Source organism: Penicillium argentinense (assembly GCF_028826775.1).
Source record: "Penicillium argentinense strain IBT 30761 chromosome Unknown utg000004l_segment0_segment0, whole genome shotgun sequence".
Lineage (NCBI taxonomy): Eukaryota > Fungi > Ascomycota > Eurotiomycetes > Eurotiales > Aspergillaceae > Penicillium > Penicillium argentinense.
The window spans coordinates 1,201,646-1,214,250 of record NW_026622663.1 but is presented as its reverse complement, the minus strand read 5'-3'; the positions used below and the strand labels follow the sequence as shown (position 1 = coordinate 1,214,250).

Sequence of the window (12,605 nt, the reverse complement as noted above, 5' to 3'; positions counted from 1 at the left end):
TCCGAAGTTGAACATCAAGCTTTGAAATGACCTGATTGGGATCATATGGTACTAAACCAGCTGCGGCGAATGCATTTTGAATAGTCTCTGGTTTAAAGGCTTCTTTGCGAGCTTGTGGGAATGCCGCGAGGAAATCAAGCTTGTCGATATGATTGACTCCCAACCGTGCTTTGCGTTCAATCAATCTCCCATATGCGCGTTTTAGAGGGGCAAAACAGCCTATATCCAAAGGCTGTAGTAGATGAGATGAATGCGGAGGCATGCAGATCGGAATAATATCGTTTTGCTCGCACAATCGATCAAAATTGGGGGTTAAATGACTGCCATGGCCATCGAGAACTAGTACTCGATATTTACCCCTAGTACGACTAGTAGTCGCAGGGATAAATAGCTTTTCTAGCCATCGAAGCCCAATTTCGTCTGTAGTCCAGCCATTCTCACTGATTTCGATTCTCCAATCGTCGGGTAGGTCATCAAACCATGCATATTGTTGGTACTTTGACGATTTGAAGATAATGCATGGTGGGAGTACAAAGCCCGTTGAATTCACACATTCAACCGATGTGACCCATTCGCGATTCCCTGGCTGTAGAACTGACCTCCGACCGTAGTAATCAGCTCTTGTGATCACTTTCGCAGTAGCTATAAGCCCCATTGCAAAGCCAGTTTCATCAAAATTATAGATATCCTCAGGTTGGATACCATTCTCGTCAATTGTGCGTCGTACAAGCTCAAACCATGGCTGAATAATACGAGGATCTTCGCATTTTGCCCTCTGGTGATTATACCGTCGAGAATATCGCGATTTGAGCTCTTCGTGGCGAGTGGTATAGTTGTAAACCCATTTAGTTCCAACAGTCTGACCACCACGCTCTGCTAACAGAATATTGGCCATATCCCTCACCATACTAGGTCGGGGAGCTGATCCACGCGTATCCATAGAAAGAATCCACTGTAGAAGCGATTGCTCTTCGTTAGGAGTCAATTTATAATTGTTGGCGCGGGTATCGGAGCGAAAGGTTTGGCCATTGTATCGACGATGAAGAGTTGCGTGAGGTACTTGGAATCGGCGCGCAGCCTCGCGAATTGTAGGAATTTCTTTATTCTGATAGGCTTGTATGGCGAGCTGGATCCTACCCTCCTGCTCGATAGAGTTTCGTGAATTTTGACTGCGAATTGGGGGCATGGTGGGTATTTGAAATGATCATGTTGACGCGTTGGGGCGCGATCGCGTTTCTGTCTGACTCGCTTACATGTCTCACTCGCTTACCGATTACGTTATATATTAAACTACTATTCATACTGAACTTTAACAATTATACTTTTTCCCTTGGAGAATTACAAGGTCTCTAATTATGAAGACAATTGGTCTAAGATTTATAATAATTAGAGAAACTTTTAGGTCTTATTTGATAAGTCAATTATAATGATAAGAACTGACTCCTTTATGATATGTATATTATATTTTGTAGATAAACAGATATTATACTAGATAGGGATATATTACATGGGTTAGTCATATATTTTCAAAAAGAGATACTCTAGTCTCTCGCAGAGAAGTAGATTATATATAAAATGGATAGGATCCTTTTGTTTAGTATAATTTTAATGAAGAATTTGAAGAATCAATTATATAGAAAAATCTAACGATACTAAAAACTTTTAGTCTATAAGAAAGATAGACGTAAAAGTTATAGAATTTACACTGATTAACTATAGTGTTTATTTAGAGGCTCTAGAGAGATAGATTATCTTATATTACGTTATAATCTAGGATGTCCTATAGTTAACTAACTATAATTAGCTTTTCAGATATTATTAATTAAAGGGTAAAGTTATTTCTATTGGTTTTTAGAAGAGACTAGAAGAATATCAGCTACTTTCTATCTAAAAACTATAATATATGTCTATAAGTTCTTTGTATTTGAATTTTCTACTAGTTATATATTGTTTATTTTTCTATTTTCCTATTACCTTCTTATTATGAATATCCATCCTATTATCCTAGCTAACGTAATCGGTAAACGAGCGTCACACGTAACCAAAAACGTGTCACTTCCGCGCACCTACTATATTCAACCGCCCACAATGCCACCAAAACGCTCTGATTCGGTTTGAGAATCTCTTGACCAAGAGGGCAGGGTCTTATTAGCTATCGAAGCTATCAAAATGCAATAAATCAGCTCTATTCGTGAAGCTGCACGTGTTCTTTTTTGTTTCGGACCGAACACTCCGCCGTTCGCCTTACAGGCCATCGAAATCGCGTCGATACGAACACCAATAGCCATAAATTATCCCTAATCGAAGAACAATTTCTTAAGCAATCGATTATTTCTATGGATTCACGTGGAGTAGCGCCTAGGCCTAATACCGTACGAGAGATGGCGAATCTTCTACTCGCGAATCGCGGCTCATCAAAAATCCGGAAAGTCGGTCAAAAATGGGTATATAACTATACCCAACGCAACCCAGAGCTTGCTTCACATTTCTCACGCAGATAGGACTCTCAGCGTGCTAAATGCGAGCAGAGATTATCCGCGAGTGGTTTAACTGCATTCAGCGTGTTATTCTTCAATATGGTGTCCTATACGAGCATATCTTTAACTTCGACGAGACAGGCTTCGCGATGGGTCTTACATCAAGCGCAAAAGTTATCACACGACGTGAATACTATGGCAAAAGAGCAGTTCTACAACCAGGGAATCGTGAGTGGGTGACTGTAATCAAGTCGATCGTTGCATCTGGGTGGACGCTTCCACCTTGTGTCATCTGTAAGGAAAAAATCTCATCGAAGGATGGTACAATAATCTCCCAGAAGAATGGCGTTTCGAAGTCTCAGAAAACGGGTGGACAACAGATGAGATAGGCGTTCGATGGCTCAAAAACACCTTATTCCGGCTACAACGAGTCGGATAAAAGGGAAATATCGAACTTTTAGTCCTCGACGGACACGGCAGTCATTTAACAGCACAATTCGATCAAATCTGCGCCCAGAACGATATCATTCCAATCTGTATGCCGCCGCATTCCTCACATCTTTTACAACTCTCGATATCGGGTGTTTTGCAGTCTTACAGCGCTCATATAGCAAGTTAATCGAGAACCAAATCCGTCTCGGAATCAACTATATCGATAAACTCGATTTCCTCGCAGCTTTACCCCCAAGCTCGCGCGGGCACATTTAAATCAGATACAATTCAGAATAGCTTCGCCGCAGCCGGTTTAGCACCGTATAATCCAGAGCGCGTGCTCGAGAAGCTAAATATTCGTCTTACAACAGCTACACCACCGAGTAGCCGATCAAGCGTCTTTACCACAAAAACACCAAAAACCACAACCCAACTACATCGACAAGCATCCTCGATCAAAGCTTTACTAAAAAAAAGGTTCAAAAAGCCCACTGAGTCCTTTAAATCAGCAGATCCACCAAGTTATCAAAGCCTGCGAGATTCAGATGCACTCGACTGCACTCCTGAGATTAAAAATCCAAAAATTTCGCGCCGCAAATGAGAAAGAGAAGCAAAAGCGCACTCGATCAACAAGGAGAATAGCTAATAATGGTGGCCTAACTGTCCAAGAAGTTCAAGAGCTGATTCAGCGGCCAAATCAGCCAAATCAGCCTATTCAACCACCGCCCGAGCAGCTAGTTCTGACCGCTCAGTCAGCTCCAGAGCGCGCTACACGCAGCCAACCAAGATGTGGTGGGTGCAGAGAATATGGGCATAATCAATCAATGTAAAAATAGCTATATTTGAATATATCAAGGCGTCATGGTTGATAAAATAGTTATAATATAGTAGGGTAGTGGTTAGGTGCGGCGCTCGCTTACCGATGACGTTATATGTATTTACTTTTCTACTATTATATATTCACAAATTTAATAAAAGAGTGATAAATATCATTAGTATAAATAATATATAAATACTTAAGATTTACTATATATTTACAGTAGAAACAATAGTTTTATAGATAGAGACAGCATTTTATAGAGCTTTTTTTAGATATACTAAAAGTCTATAAAAAAAGACTTAAATTTTCTATTTTAAGCTTATTTTTCTATACTTTCTAGCTAAATACAATAAAGTCAATGGAAAATTATATTTTATTCTAATTATGAATAAAGGTTAATGGTATTATTCATGAGAATTTCTCTATTAAAAATCTCTTGATAGTTAATTGTATTTATTAATAACTTAACTATATAAGAATAAATGGAAGATCATAAAACTTACATATATAGTTTATTACAAGATTGTTTTATCGTAACAGTTTGCTCTTTAAAAAAAAATTCTAATCGTAGAAACTCGAAATATAATTATGTATAAAATGGATCTAGATAATTCACAAAGTATATTTCTCTTTTTTTTAAATTGTTATTTTACATCTTTTTTTGGAATTGATAGACATCTCAAATTATGTAATACACGCGGTTATATAATACAAAATATCATGTGATCTGTATCTGAAATACTATGACAACTGCATTCCTGATTTTGTTTTCTCTCCTCTTCCTACCACTACTTCCCTCAAAGCAATGGAACCCCCAGTTGAACAAGTTTTTGATAACAAAGAGCTGCTAGTTGCCTCCGTTCATCAGCATACTCTCGCACATGGCTATGCAATCACTATTATCCGATCAACTGCAAATAGACAGGTCTATCTAGGCTGTGATCGAGGTGGGACGTACCATGACCGAGTGGATGCTCCAGAACGAGCAAAACGCTGATTGACAAGCACACGACGGACTAATTGTCCATTCAAACTATATGGGAGAAGGACTTCTGATGATAAGTGGGAGTTAAAGGTCCAAAATCCGGATCACAATCATACAGCTGCTGATAGTTTGATAAGTCATCCTACTGCTCGTACTCTTACAGAGGAACAATGTCAACAGATTCAGGGTCTATCCGAAGTTAACTCAAAACCTCGTGCCTAGCACTGACCTTAGTTTTACCTCGTGATATCTATAATGCACGGAGTGCATTACGAAGACAAAAACTTGGTAATAATACTCCCCTTGAATATCTGCTAAAGATGTTACAGGAAAACTCTTCGAAATATGCTATTAAACAAGATAGTGAAGGCCATATCCTTTTCTTTATGTTTGCACATCCAAAGTCAATTCAATATGCTAACAAATATAATAGGGTATTGTGCTAGATTGCACTTATAAGACGAACCGATATAATATGCCTCTATTCCATATTATTGGCACATTACCATCAAACTCGACGTTTAGTATTGCCTTTGTTTTATGCATAATGAACAGGAAGAAAGCTCTATCTGGGCATTAAGGACCTTTTTCTCATTTATTTAACCCTTTACCTTTCAATCCAGTGCGTTGTACTGATAGAGATCTTGCTTTATTAGGTGCAATTAAAGTTGTTTGTTCTCAATATGCGCATCTACTTTGTATGGCACATTAATAAGAACGTGACACAAAATACAAAGCAGCACTTTACCACAAATAATGAGTATCAGAAGTTCTTACAATCATGGAATAGGCTAGTTTATTCAACTACTGAGGATGACTATAGAGAATAATAATCTCCTAAATAGTCAGGGAGACAGACAGTTTTCCTTGATATCATTTGTTCTCACCTATCTCTTCATCTCATTTAGGGTCCAGCACTACGATTATCGAGTCATAGTAATATATCAAATATACTCTTTACATATTGTCTAATAGTATTTAGATTATAAAGAATGTTTTTTAGAAAGTATATATTATATTCAAAATCCTGAAATTCCCCACATTATAGCTTTTGTCGGGAAATCACACGTGATTACCCCTTGGGAGTGACGGCCGATAGTTCATCCGAAGTTCTAAATACTGAACCTTCCCTATGAGTGGCATCCAATATATTGAAGCCACATTAGATGCATGGCGTTTAATGTATCGAACCACCCCTGTTCGTGCCCCCTTTTCACTTGCAACTTGAGTTTGCGTTATTTCTTCTATGTTCGGTCTATATATATCTACTTAGTGGGAATTCTTAGTTAATACAGTGGATTTATATTAACTATAGGTATCTTTAATTTCATAATAGATTTATAGCTTATAAATCTTTCTAATAAAATATTCAACTTTTGAATGACCTTAAATAGGTTATATAGTTACATACAATAATTCTCAAGATTTCAATACGTAATGAAACAAAGTATAATATATATTCCAGGGATAAGCCTAAGTTAGGATTAGAAAATATATACAGAAGTTTAGATATAATTATAGATTATTATCTGTTGGAATTCAAAGTGGTTTAACACCTGACTTCCAAGGCTGTGATGTAATTCTGATCAGCTCACTGGGACTTAAAACTCAGAAGAGAGTCGGCCCGTGGATAAAGGGAAATACGAGCTTCACCCCGCTTCTTTCTTACTGTGTCTGTCTGCCTGTTTGCTTCTATCTTAGTCTATTTATACAAGATTGATTCCGTTAGTTAGTTAGGCAGATATTCAGTCAGACCCTGAGAGACAGTTTCTCTCAATCTCATCATCTGTTCTCACCCATCTTATCTTTCCACGTCATTTAGGGTCCAGCACATGACTCGCTTTGTCATAGACCCCGAATGCTGACATCATCTATATTTTAAAATATCCTCAGCTTAATTCGTAAATTAATTATATGTCAAGGAAAAAGCCACTGAAATCATTACTGCCTGCCTAGATGCATGGCAGAATCGTGTGCACAACCGAGTCAGAACGAGCGGTCAAACCCCTATGATGGGTATTAGATCCCTCACCTAGAGACCGATACGCTTGAGTTCTTCAAGCGTTACTCTTGTTTTACGAGAATACACGTATCCTACCAAAGTCCCCCTTGCCTACCACCTAGTCACCTGGCGCCAACCAACCTGGCTGTTCTCTCTGCATCATAGTTATATAATGGCCTTTGTATACCAAGTACGTACCAAAGAAATATTATAATATAAGAATATCTACTATAACTCCAAAGTTAAGTGACTTTGTTACTTGATTGAAGATAAAATCCTAGATAGGGGCTTTGGGTGACTATTATAACTAAATCTAGTGGTGAAGGAATGAAAAATTCATTAGTGTAGGAATTCAGAACAGCGTAAAGGGAAATAGAAAAGGAAACAAGAAGATGAGTGACTAAATCTATTCATGTCATGTTCAGCGGCCTCGCGGCCTTGTGGACTGGTATTCTTTCTCGCTCATAAGATGTCCTTAGCACATGCCACCACCCGAATAATTCAAAGCCATCGGAATCATCAACATCCTAGACTCGAGTAAAGAAGTACATGTAGGCTGTTTTCTTCATGCCCTCAATGTCTTCTGACCTCACGACCTTTTCATCATTGAACATCACCCATGAAAGACCACTATCTGAGCCAGGAAGTTCTCTGCGAACAAAAGCCACATAATGCCTAAAAAGCCGTCAGCATTGTCTATTAAAAGGAAATAAAAACAGAAAAGCCTCACCCCGCATGGACAGATGTGCCTTTATGACACACAATAGATCGCAATTGATAGAAAGCCGGTAGTGTGTCATGGCCAGGAGGGCCCTGCTGAGCCAGAGCATCGCTAGTACCGGTGTGGGTTTCAGTTTCAGCATCGAGGTCTTCATCTGGGTGAGTGAAAACCCAATCCAAAGCTCGATTGACATCACCGTCAGTTGCGGCTAAGGCTTTTCGAGCCCGAGCAGCTTCAATACCCATTTCACCCAACTGAGTCACCTTGGCCTCGTCCTGTTCCGTGTCGCCGGTCCGACGAGCTGAGCCCTCTAGGACCAGAGGTTCATCAATGTCTGGATCCTCCATGTGTGCAAAGAGCCAGTTCATGGCAGCCTCTGGATCTGCGTTTCCGGTCGCATAAAGGGCCTTTTCACACCTTGGCGAAGGAAATCCCATGCTCAGAAGCTGATCCATAATACCGGGATTTGCAGTAAACGAGGGCTTTTCTTCAACTTCGGGTAGTAGCTCTTCGTTCTCATCATGTTCCTTGACCAGATAAGGCCCAAAATCGATGGGCTCATCCCCAACAACCACTGGAATGTCTAGCTTTGTGGGAACCCAGTTGATCAGTTCGAAGCGGCGGGCATTGACGGCTAGTTCGTTCGGTAACGTTTTGAAGAGCGAACGTTTAGAAAAGCCGTGATTGCTGGCGCATGCAGGGCAGCTAAGCTCGACAAGCTCTTCCGCAGTGAACATATCAAGACACTCCGTCAGAGTCACAGCCTCAAACTGAGTCTCATTTGACGAAATGCGACGTGCGGGAACCACAACGGAAATATTGTCCTGCTCATCCACTTTGTAGCGAACCCCTTTGCAGTCGAGACATTGAAGTCGCTGCTCCACTTGGAAACGAAAATGCTGGACGGGATTGGCTCGGTCGTCAGACTGTTTCGATAGACTGATCGACTTGAACACATGAAGCAGAAACTCGAAGGCATCCTGTTGCCTCATAGTTGCGAATTCTTCATGACCTTGTCCAATCAGATATTTGAACATAGTCGGGGCCAGCCCTTTCTGATGTGAAACTTCAGGGGCGCCCGGGGATGCAACAACACGCGGATCTGGACGAGAGTAGCGGCCCGAGAGAAGACCGTCTGCCAATTTTCTCAACTGGGTTTCAAGGTCCTGTGCCGGAGCATCAGAAAGAGGCGGTTCAGCAGAAGGGTGAAAGTAGCGCTCCTGGAACCCTTGGGTAGAAAAGATGCACTGTAGGGTACTAGAAAGGTAACAGCTGTTTCCGAGATTGGCGAGACCCGTAAAGCCTGGGCCAAAGATCGGAGATAGCTCCCGCCCATCCTCACTAGTCATGGAAAATTCCCATTGTAGATTGTGCTCGACTTGCATCTCCATCAAACTCTTCTCTGTTTTCTCACGCCCAGCCAAGTAGATACCCCAATGAGCAAGGTGACTGGCAAGTTCCGGGTCTGTGCGTTCTTCATTGCATTTGTAACAATAAATATCAGCTGTGCCTTCAGCAGTGATAGAGCCGAGTTTCACAGCGGCGGCATGAGATGCCGAGTCAGCGTGAGCGAGCGCATGCGAGTTTCCCTGGGTTCCACCGAACTGACTTCGTCCACAGCCGATATTTCCACACTCCAAACAGAGCCAGAGGTTCTCCTTCAGGTTGCAAGCGGAGCATTGGCTTGAATCTTTATTTCATATCAGTATTATTCCAATTCACCAGATTGAGTAGGTAGTTACCTTTGTCGTCTGTGTTCTCGGGTGGTTGTTGTTGAACCAGGCACAGAGTATGCTCACAAGGAACAAACTCCTGTTCCCAAGCCTTCACCTCTTCTCGCTTTGAGAAGGTCATTGCAGTCATAATACCATCAATGACATCAGGGAGCCTGCCGCATGATTTATTCACATCCTGTTGAGAGCATGAGTAGCAGACTACTGATGTCCTGATATCGTAACGATCTTCCTCGGTCTCAGCTGCAATCGCGAGCTTCGATATTTTCGGCGGGGGCTCGTCGCGCTACAGATCACTGAGTTAGAAACAAAATTGTGAATGTTCTTGTAGAGTGCCTGCTTACCTGGACCAGCTTAGGGGTTCTTCGAATATTCATGGCCATTGGGTGGCCAGTACGTTGATAGTGAAGAAGCGCATGATCTCGATCTCCGGCACAGCCACCGTTGAAACAGTGTAGACACACGTTGAGGCCGAGTTCGTCATCCTGGATCCGACGAAGTTAGCCAGAGAACTGCCTGGCGTCAAACAAGGGTGGGAACTCACAATAGAGTCGAAGCACTGAGTGCAATCCTCTCTATAAACGGCCTGAAACGGCCCGGGAGGCTTTAGGTCTAGTTCGGATCGTCAGCAAATCACAGGAATTGACGATGTTCAATCATCTCACCAACCTGGAGCTTCCGAATGGTCGCAAGCCATCTTGCAAGGTTGATGGCGCTGGCACCGTCACTTCGAGCAGATATCGTAGACAAGTAGATAGAAGTGACGAGAGAATTTTGATAAGAGCGAGGATGGGAAAAGGTGCAATTGGAGTCAAAGAGCAATGCTAAGGTGGGCACGAAAAGTGGACGTCTAACAAGGCAGGAGCTACTGGATATCGACGTGGGGCAAATGCTTACTTAATATACGTGGGGTTGGAAGACACCTAGTCACATGACTAACCACTTAACGCGTTGTTTCCTTGGGTCACGCGTCGCGGCCCAGCTACCATTCTCACCTCCCTCCCCCGGCGTTCATCCAGCGGCATATCGTCAGTCACTACTAAAGAAACAACAATCATTGACGATGGCTTTAGATGCAGCGTCTCATGTTACTGTCGGGGCTCTGAGGTGCGTTCTTGAACTTGCTGTTGACATTCTTTCAGTGGAAAGCCAGAGAGCAAAAAAAAAAGCGCTGACCGAGAGCTAACATACCCTCACAGTGCCATATTCGATGGAACGAAGCCTCAGGTCGATCAACCTATTGTTCAATGTGTACAAATCAAGCCGTTGCCTCCTCAACCTGGTCACCAAGAGCGCTACCGAGCGGTTTTCAGTGACATTTCCAACTATGTCCAAACCATGCTTGCCACCCGTAAGTAATACCAATCCCACATACCACTGTCGATAAATGGCCAACTACTAACTACGCGAAAGAGGCCAACCATGTGGTCACCGACGGATCCTTGCGCAAAGGATGTTTCGTTCAACTGAAATCCTTCCAGGCCAACTCGGTTAAGGGTAAAAAGTGAGTCCCTAGTATGCTTGTTGGTCTCTGTTCATTACTAATGGCATTTGAGAATCTTGATTATCCTTGACTTGGAAGTGATCAAGGAGCTAGGCGAGGCAGAAAAGATTGGAGAGCCAAAGCCTTTGGAAATCAAGGCGGATGAAGAGGAAAAGACCCAGCCAACTACAATTTCGAGCAATGGGTTTTACGGCTCGAAGCCCTCCGGCCCGTCGCCTCAACAGCAAAACCGCGCACAGCCGATGCGAGGACCCCAGTCTTCTGCCCACGCATCCATACACCCCATCGAGGCGATTTCCCCGTACAACAACAAATGGACCATTAAGGCTCGTTGCACGAGTAAGTCCAACATCAAAACCTGGCATAACAAGAATGGCGAAGGGAAGCTTTTCAGCGTGAACCTGCTCGACGATAGCGGTGAAATCCGCGCAACTGGTTTTAATGACCAGTGTGATATGCTCTATGACCTTTTCCAGGAAGGCAGTGTGTACTACATCTCCAGCCCTTGTCGGGTGCAGATTGCAAAGAAGCAGTTCACAAACCTCAACAACGACTATGAGCTCACTTTTGAGCGTGATACTTTGGTCGAAAAGGTGAGTGCAGTATCTCTATCCTATGTCATTGCAAAACGACCCAGGAACTAATTCTCAATGACAGGCCGAGAACCAAAATGATGTTCCCCAAATCCGCTTCAATTTCACCACCATCAGCGACTTGCAAACAGTGGAGAAGGACACGACTACCGATGTTATTGGCGTCCTCAAAGAGATTGGAGAACCTTCGCAGATCGTTTCAAAAGGAACCGGCAAGCCTTATGACAAACGAGAGCTCAGCCTGGTCGACAACACCGGATTTTCTGTCCGCCTCACCATCTGGGGAGCAACTGCTGTCAATTTTAACGTCTCCCCGGAATCGGTCGTTGCATTCAAAGGCGTTAAGGTTTCTGACTTCGGCGGGCGCAGCCTTAGCTTGCTCAGTTCAGGGTCAATGACTGTTGACCCGGATATTGGAGAGGCCCATCGCCTCAAGGGATGGTATGATGCACAAGGCAGAACCGAAGTTTTCACCTCTCATGCATCTGTTTCAAATGCCACGAACTCGAACATGAAGTCTGATCGACTTAAGACAGTTGCACAAGTTCGCGAGGAGCAGCTGGGGATGTCTGATCAGGTGGACTACTTCTCTTTGAAAGCTACTGTTGTTTTTATCAAGCAGGATGCCACTTGGTGCTATCCCGCTTGCCTCTCCGAGCGGTGCAACAAAAAGGTGACCGAGTTGGACCCTGGCCAGTGGCGTTGTGAAATGTGCGACAAAACCCACCCTAAACCAGAGTACCGCTACATCATGCCGCTTAGCGTCAGCGATCACACTGGCCAGCTTTGGCTCAGCTGTTTCGACGACACTGGACGGCTTATCATGGGAATGTCGGCGGACGATCTGATGCAGCTTCGTGAGGATGATCCCATCGCGTTCGGCGAAGTATTCCAGGAAGCCAATTGCCGTACCTGGAATTTCCGATGCCGAGCTAAGATTGACACCTTTGGTGATCAGCAACGGTATGTCCATGAAGTCTGTTCTCCATAGTGAATTCATTACTAACAAACCGTATAGAGTTCGATACCAGGTGTCATCCGCATCGGCAATCAATTACTCCGATGAAGCCTCCCGCCTTGCTGATATCATCAGCTCTTACAGCATGGACTAAGTTCCAACAGATGCGCCGACTAGTGAAGTGCGTCTCTCTGATTATTGCCTACGTACTTGATTTCATGCTTTTTCCTCCTGGGTGTTATCCACAGAGCAACCATTACTTATCGTGTTGCAAGTCAACAATCAATTTTCGTATTCTAATACAGTAGCAAAGGCCACTGATCAATTCCAAACCTGCGCACGTTCTATTGTAGCTTAGCTTATGTCAAGCGGTTTTTCCT

The 12,605-nt window shown here is 43.0% G+C and overlaps 2 protein-coding genes across 2 annotated transcripts; one reads left to right on the top strand and one right to left on the bottom strand.

The window, feature by feature from the left end:
• Positions 1 to 7,243: 7,243 nt before the first annotated feature.
• N7532_003400 (ubiquitin-specific protease UBP14) lies at positions 7,244 to 9,867 on the bottom strand (the record flags this gene model as incomplete). The annotated part of the gene is made up of 6 exons (XM_056615894.1): positions 7,244 to 7,391; positions 7,447 to 9,127; positions 9,180 to 9,456; positions 9,515 to 9,655; positions 9,715 to 9,782; positions 9,840 to 9,867. 6 exons carry the CDS (start codon positions 9,865 to 9,867, stop codon positions 7,244 to 7,246), a joined length of 2,343 nt encoding a protein of 780 aa, XP_056476251.1.
• A 366-nt stretch (positions 9,868 to 10,233) lies between these two features.
• Positions 10,234 to 12,379, top strand: N7532_003399 (replication factor A subunit protein RFA1; the record flags this gene model as incomplete). The annotated part of the gene is made up of 6 exons (XM_056615893.1): positions 10,234 to 10,277; positions 10,370 to 10,521; positions 10,584 to 10,674; positions 10,727 to 11,267; positions 11,332 to 12,230; positions 12,286 to 12,379. The coding sequence occupies 6 exons, from the start codon at positions 10,234 to 10,236 to the stop codon at positions 12,377 to 12,379; spliced, it is 1,821 nt and encodes a 606-aa protein (XP_056476250.1).
• Positions 12,380 to 12,605: the final 226 nt, after the last annotated feature.